Raw genomic sequence first — 7,008 nt, forward strand, 5'->3', positions numbered from 1 at the left:
AGCGGCCCCGCGGGGGGCGCGGCGTTGGCGGCCCCAGCCCCCGGGCCGGGCGGTGGCGGCCCAGGGCCCCGCGTCTACTTTCAGAGTCCCCCTGGGGCAGCAGGCGAGGGCCCCGGTGGCGCGGACGACGAGGGCCCAGTGAGGCGCCAAGGGAAGGTCACCGTCAAGTACGACCGCAAGGAGCTACGGAAGCGCCTCAACCTGGAGGAGTGGATTCTGGAGCAGCTCACGCGCCTCTACGACTGCCAGGTGTGTTCCCCACCCCGCGCCGACACCCTAAAATCTGTCCCGAGTCAGACCGCCCGGGAACCCCACCGTGAGTTCTCCTGTCACCGGAGTCAATGGACGCTCCGCTTCCCCGCGCTCCGCTCCTCTCTGCACTCCCCGCCCCCAATGTTTGCTCTTGTCTGACCTAAGTCACTCCTGGCTTCTCTGCTGCCTCAGACCCTGCCTCCCTCATGCTACTCCCCGGGTCAAGCTTGGTGTCCTCCAGAAGTCTCAAGGGATAGCCTGGGTTTGTGGCAGGAGGCAGGGGGTTGCCTGGGCTACCACTGGAGGAGGCCTAACCTACTTAGTGCCAGCTAGCCTTGACCCAGGTTAAAAGTCCCTAGTCTGGTTGGTGGGGGGTAATGTAAAGGGTCTGGCTGTTCTAATGGGCTAGCCTGGAGCTCCATCTTAGCGTGTAGGCAAGCTAGCTTGCTCTCTGGGCTCTGGTTCTCCACCCCATGACTCCCTGGTCGCTCAGATGGTGACTCAGGCCCCGGGGGGCAGGGTGGAGGAGTGGGTTTGCCCTGTGCTGCCTACTCTAGCCCAGCCCTGGAATGCAGCTGGCTCCAAACAAGGTAGCTGCTTTCAGGGGGGGGGGGAGGCACCCCCTCCCTCACCAAAGCATGGGCTCTTTGTTTCCCCTTTACTAGGCCTGGGTCCTTCCCACTGACCCCTCACCCTTTACTTCCTCCTCACTCCAGGGAAGCTGTGACAGGTGTTTGGGGGAGTGGAGGGGGTTGTGATGAGCTGGGACAGCTGGCTCCATCGGTGTTCTGGTGAGATGGGGGGTCCGGATGTTGGGGAGACACATCTGCCAGGTTCCAGCCCAAGGTCTGCAGCCCTCGCTGTCTGGCCTAGTCTGGCACCCAGGGTGCCCACTGGCAGGGACAGGCAGCTCCCCCCACTGGGCAATTTGCCTTGGCACGGGCCTGATCTGTTTTCCTCCTCGGAACAGCTGCCGTTGTCTGCTGGGCAGAGAGGGCTGGGCTCCTCCCGAGGTAGGCAGGGATTTCAACCAGAGAGCCCCTCTCATACCTTCTCTCCCAACTCAGGCTCTTGTCTCTCCCTCCTCCCCACCCCCACCCAAGGAAGAGGAGATCCCAGAGCTGGAGATTGATGTGGACGAGCTCCTGGACATGGAGAGTGACGATACCCGGGCTGCCAGGGTCAAGGTGAGAGGGGGCTGGGGGAGGGGCAACAGGAGGCTGCCTAGAGGCAGTGAGGCTTGGAGAAGTGAGGCTCCGGAGCCAGGCTTTCGCCTGACCCTGTAACCCTGTAACCTTAGCCTCAGCTTCTGCCTCCAGCAAATGGGGCCAATGGTACTTACCCAGCTGTGAAGTGGCTTTGGCATCTCCTGTGCCTCAGGGTGGCCACAGTATCTTGGAAGTTGGTATAGGTGAACTCTAGGCCCCCATTCCTGAGAACTCACTGTGTATTTAATCCCTCCTCTCCCTCATTCCTCCCTAGGAGCTGCTGGTTGACTGTTACAAACCCACTGAGGTAAGTGGTTTCCTCAGAGAGTGGGGTGAGGGGAGTCTGGGCTCCTGTCTTCTTGAGGTCTGGTCTCTCTAATGTCTACCCTCTCATCCAGGCCTTCATCTCTGGCCTGCTGGACAAGATCCGGGGCATGCAGAAGCTGAGCACACCCCAGAAGAAGTAAGGGTCCCCGACCCAGATGAATGGTGGCTCCCACAGGACAATCGCTGCCCCCCGACCTCATAGCAACAGCAATACCAGGGGACCCTGCAGCCAGGCCTGGTGCCATGAGCAGGGCTCCCCATGCCCCTGGCCCAGGGGCCTCTTCCCCTGCCCCCTCAGTTTTCCATTTTTGGGGTTTTTTATTGTTATTAAACTGATGGGACTTTTTGTGTTTTTATATTGACTCTGCGGCGCGGGCCCTTTAATAAAGCTAGGATATGCCTTTGGTGCGGCTAACAAGCTTGGCTGGTCTCTTTTGGGGGGGGACACACTGCTCTACAACTGCTGCCAGCTCAGCTTCTCCCCAGGTGACCACAGGCCTTCCTGAGGGCCATGTAGCCATGACGATAGCCCAGTACTGACTCCCAGACCAGGAGCTGGAAGTGGCTGGGGAACTGCAGGGGGAGGGTGCTATTGCTGTTGGCAGGAAGGAACATTCCTTTTTCCTTCTGGGCAAGATCCACCATGCCATTGAGCCTAGACCCCAACACTCCGCAGTCAGGAAAGGAGAAAAGGGTGAGGGTGGAGGGATGCTGAAGGAGTTGGTAGGGCCCACAAACAAACACAGGCTCACTCCTTGGGTTTTTTAAAGTTTTTTTGTTTTTTATAAACAGTCTGGTCCCTGATGAAGGCCTGTCTCCCTGCCCCTCCCCACTCTGGCTACAGTTCTGAACGTCGCTCGATTTTGAGCAGCTCCACTTCAAACACCAGAGTTGCACCACCTGTAGGGGAGAAGTGGGCTAAGATGTGAACTAGGGCCACGGGGAGAGGGAATGGCTGCAGGAGATGGAGGATAAGAAGGTATATTACCTGGAATCTTTGGAGGAGCTCCCCGCTCTCCATACCCTGTTAAAGATGCACAAAGAAATAGTGAGCTACGGCAGGCTCTCTTCCAGTTCAGGAAAAGAGAGGAGTGTTCTGCAGCCAGCCAGGCAGCAAGAAGGCCAGAAATGGAGGTATAATGGGAATGGGAGAGGATGCCAAATGCATGGCAGATGGCAGAGGGTGGGAACTACAGCTGAGAGTTTTGCCCTGTCCTCACTGCTGGACACAAGCACTTGGAAGAGGCATGTATTGTAATGAGAGAATAGGATGCAGACCTATGAGAGGCTGAAGCAGACTTTACCCTTCCCACACACCCCAAACCCCTCTATAGCCTCTCCGGAAGGGCCTCTTACCCAGCTCTGATGGGATCACCAGCTTCCGCTTTTCCCCCTCACACATCCTGTGGGAAGATACATGCTCAGCACATGGCAGCACCCAGGCTCCCTGCCCCACCCCTAGGGCTTGCCTCCCACAGCTCACATCCTGGACCATATCCATGCATGCTCCCCCAACCCTCCTCCCTCCTGTCCCCAACTCACCCCAGTAGCCCCTGATCCCAGCCCTTGATGACCTGGCCCGTGCCAAGGGAGAAGACAAAGGGCTGGTTCTGGGGCAGGCTGCTGTCAAACTCTGTCCCATCTTCCAGCTTTCCCTGTGGGACAGTGGGAAGGCCAGTGAGAAGGAGGGGACCACTCCTGACCACCCTGAGCTGTTCTCCCCATCAGGCTGGCCCCCACAGCATTGATGGTCATAGTCATTGAAGGGGACAAAGCCTTGGGCAGCCCACAGTACACCATTACTGCCTGCTGGTGCCTACCAGGGGAGTGGACAATGAAAGGCAAGATAGAACCATGGAAACTGGCTGAGAGGGGAGAGGGGATTTGCCAAAGTCACCCCCCTGGTTGGTGGAGGAACCGACTTCCAAATCCTTTCTGGTCCCCAGAAGCCCCACCCCCCAAGCCCCGCCCCCTCACCGTGTAGTGCATGTGCAGGACGTCCCCCTTGCGAGATTTGATGGGACAGTGATCCACCCGCTTCTTGACCCCGATCTGCAGCTTCCGTTTGCCCTCGGCCCCCGTGGCCGAGGCCAGGGTGCTCAGGCAGATGGACAGAACTGTCAGGACCCAGCTCAGCCTCATGTCTCTGCGGGCACAGACCCCGACCGACCGACCGGGAGGAGGGCGGGGAAGGCATGGAACATGGGCAGGTACTGGCCCCCACCGTAGTACCTTGCCTGCCCCTCGGGATCCCCTTGTCCCGGGTCACCGCCCTCTCCCCCGGGCTCCGTGGCCACACTTACCAGTCCAGTGAGAAGGGGGCTTGGCCGAGGACCCCAGCAGCGGGGAGAGGGGGTCAGGGGAGGCCACAGCAGCCAGGGCCCCACCCCTTTGCTCACCCCCAAACCTTCCCTCCCTCCTGGTCCCCACCTGCGCTCTTCAATTCCCACCCGTCCCTTTACGCAAAGTCCAGACTCTATCTGACTGCACAGCAGTTGCCCCGACCGGGCGGCCCCACTCACGCCACACCCAGCTGCCCCCGGCCCAGCACACCCACACCTCTGCGGCTGCTGCAGGGGGTCGGCCCCGAGGCACCCACACATCCCCGGTGGGTGGCTCCGGGGAGCTCCGATCCTCCGGAGGTACCCCCCAGCCCGGCCCTGTACCTCCGCCCGGGGCGCCGCCCCAGCTCTGAGCCCTCGGGGGTCTCCGGGGTACCCAGACTGGCCCTGTGTCGGCCGGCCGCCCAGCCCGCTCCACCCACACCACCTCTCCGGGGGGAGTTCTCGGCCTACCGCGTCCCCAGGCCCTGCCACCACGGAGACCGCCCCCGCGCGGACGCCCCGGGCCATTACTCTGGCCTAGCCCTTCGCTTGGCTCCTTGGCCCCGCCCTTTAAGGAGCGTAGTCCCGCCCCCGGCCCTGCGGCCCCGCCCCCGACAGAACTAGGCCCCTTTGCCACGCCACTCACCGACGGAAGCCCCGCCCCCAGCGCCTGGGCTCCGTCCCCCTCGGTCTCCAGACCCGACGCCCCGCCTTCCACCTGTTCCAGCTCCTCCTCCAGCAGCCGGGCTCCGCCCCCCACCGGTCCTAGCTCCGCCCCCAACTGCCGAGCTCCGCCCTCCACTGGCACCAGCACGGAGGTCCCACCCGTCTCTGTCCCACGTCCCGCCCCGATTCGCAGGGCTCCGCCCCGTGCGGCGTGAGAACCCTCCCCCTGCGGCATCTCCAAACAGCTCCGACCCCAACCCCCAATTTCCTCGTCACCTATTACTCGTTGACACTCGGAGCCCCGACCCGCTTCTGCCCGGCCTGATCCAGCCTGCCCTCTTGCACCCCGGCTCCCCCCAGCCCGGGCTGTGGCCCCCGCTCACCTCCTCGCCGCGCCCCCGGAGTCAACCCCGGTCGTGCTGCCACCTCTGCGCAGGCGCGTCCCCGCCGCTACCAGGCCGGGCCACGCCGCCCTCCCTCATTGGACAATGCGAAACCCGCTGCCACCCGCTTGCCGGCGCGGCTTCACCCCTAGCTCTGCCTCCCGCGCCGCCGCGTGACTTGTGCGTCACCTCCGGCGGGGCGGTAGTCTTTGAGGGTAGGTGGAAGTGACTTCCTAAAGGGCTGAAAGCTCTTCCGGCCGAGGTGACATTAAGGTCAAGTGGGCGTGGGTTCCCGGAGGGGGTCTTGTGGCGCCATTTTATGTCGCCCCCAGCCGGGTCTCCTGCTTGCCCTTGGCCTATTCGTGACCCCTAAGCCTCAGTCAGTTGCTGTGGAAAGAGCCTGAGCTTCAGAGCGAGACTTGGGTTTGACCTCCGGGTCTGCCACTCACTGACTGGTCGTGTGACCTTGAGCAAGTTCCTTGCCTGGAAGAATTTGGCTTGTAAAGGGGCTCGATAACAGCCACCCCCCAGGCCACCAGAAGGACTGAGACGTTGTGCCGCGCCAGGCCCGGGCCTACAGCGCATGGTCCTTCCCTCTTCTTTCAGCATCCATGTCCATCTCCACCTGCCGCAGGCAACAGTCATGACTGCAGTGGTCTGGCTGGGCCTGTTCCCCACCAGACCAATTTCCAGGTGCCCCAGTAAACGTGTCAACTGAAGTAATGAACCTGCAGTTGAGAGGCAGCTAAACCTAGAGGTTTAGGGAGACAGCCGACTTGAGCTCAAATCCCCAGGCCAATGAGCCTTTTTTTTTTTTTTTTTTTCTTAAAAGATGACCGGTAAGGGGATCTTAACCCTATACTTGGTGTTGTCAGCAACACGCTCAGCCAGTGAGCAAACCGGTCATCCCTATATGGGATCCGAACCTGTGGCCTTGGTGTTATTAGCACCACACTCTCCCAAGTGAGCCACAGTCCGGCCCCCAATGAGCCTTTCTGGACTAATTTCCTCAATTGAAAAAGGCAGATTAAGAAAAGAAAAAAAGGTAGATATTCACTATGCTGACCTCCGAACTGAGGATGAAGCGTGGAGGTGCCGGTGAAGCACTGTGCATGTCTGGTGGGGCTAAGCGGGTGGGAGGTGGTAGCTCCAGGGCCCTAACCCTCATCTGTCTCACCCTAATTTTACGGCCTATGGCAGGATCAGTGACATCATGGCTAAGAAAATGATTTGAAAGTAGTAATCACTGTTAGGAATTCTTTCAGTTGAACCCATTCCTACCTTGGGCCACCAAGGTTATGACCACACCCTCCAACCCAACACTTCAGAGAAAGCCTCCATTAGGGTGGTTGCTTTGGGTTAATTCTGACCCTAAATGTCCTACTGCAGCTGGGCAAAGCACTGGTGCCCAGTGTTGGCCGTTGGTCCACCACCCCACCACTCAGCCCTGGCACTAGAGGCTGCAGGGAGAATGGTGGGCACCGAGCTTGGGCTGCATCAGATAAGTTGGGTGAGACTCAGGCAGCAGCTGATGAGGAGAGCCCTAGGGTGCAAGGAGGTGAAGGTGGAGAAAACTGTGGGTCAGGGTTGGGGGAGCCTGTCTTCCAAACCAAGCCCACCAGCCACAGACCTTAGTGCTTCCCTCGCAGGGAGGTGGGAGTGAGGTGGGGGCAGGACAGGTGCACGGCCTTAGTGTTAAGCTACAGGGAGCAAAAAGCAGTAAGCACTGAGGTGCTGCCCTGTGCCCAGCAGGAAAAATGCGTGTTCTTTTCTATTATGTGAAAACAGACATGGGGCCGGCCCGTGGCTCACTCGGGAGAGTGCGGTGCTGATAACACCAAGGCCCCG

The 7,008-nt window shown here is 60.3% G+C and overlaps 2 protein-coding genes across 3 annotated transcripts in view; one reads left to right on the forward strand and one right to left on the reverse strand.

Moving 5' to 3' along the window:
* PPP1R14B (protein phosphatase 1, regulatory (inhibitor) subunit 14B) overlaps positions 1 to 2,202 on the forward strand; it is a 3,520-nt gene extending 1,318 nt beyond the window's left edge. Inside the window, exons 2-5 of the mRNA XM_008567456.1 lie at positions 3 to 249; positions 1,320 to 1,439; positions 1,735 to 1,767; positions 1,859 to 2,202. Coding sequence (XP_008565678.1) covers positions 3 to 249; positions 1,320 to 1,439; positions 1,735 to 1,767; positions 1,859 to 1,927 — 469 coding nt within the window. The 3' untranslated portion in view covers positions 1,928 to 2,202. The remainder of the gene's footprint in view (positions 1 to 2; positions 250 to 1,319; positions 1,440 to 1,734; positions 1,768 to 1,858) is intronic.
* Positions 2,203 to 2,542: 340 nt separating this feature from the next.
* On the reverse strand, positions 2,543 to 5,356 carry FKBP2 (FK506 binding protein 2, 13kDa). Of its 2 annotated transcripts, none has more exons than XM_008567419.1 (6): positions 5,161 to 5,356; positions 3,765 to 3,933; positions 3,330 to 3,442; positions 3,144 to 3,190; positions 2,776 to 2,811; positions 2,543 to 2,687 (listed from the first exon to the last, which is right to left on the reverse strand). In XM_008567419.1, the coding sequence occupies exons 2-6, from the start codon at positions 3,927 to 3,929 to the stop codon at positions 2,626 to 2,628; spliced, it is 423 nt and encodes a 140-aa protein (XP_008565641.1). In that variant the 5' UTR covers positions 3,930 to 3,933; positions 5,161 to 5,356; the 3' UTR covers positions 2,543 to 2,625. The 2 variants fall into 2 exon arrangements, with proteins under 2 accessions (XP_008565641.1, XP_008565640.1); XM_008567418.1 differs by lacking the exon at positions 5,161 to 5,356 and adding an exon at positions 4,091 to 4,281.
* Between the last annotated feature and the right edge of the window lie 1,652 nt (positions 5,357 to 7,008).

Source organism: Galeopterus variegatus, unplaced genomic scaffold, assembly GCF_000696425.1.
Source record: "Galeopterus variegatus unplaced genomic scaffold, G_variegatus-3.0.2 Scaffold319, whole genome shotgun sequence".
NCBI classification, from domain to species: Eukaryota; Metazoa; Chordata; class Mammalia; order Dermoptera; family Cynocephalidae; genus Galeopterus; species Galeopterus variegatus.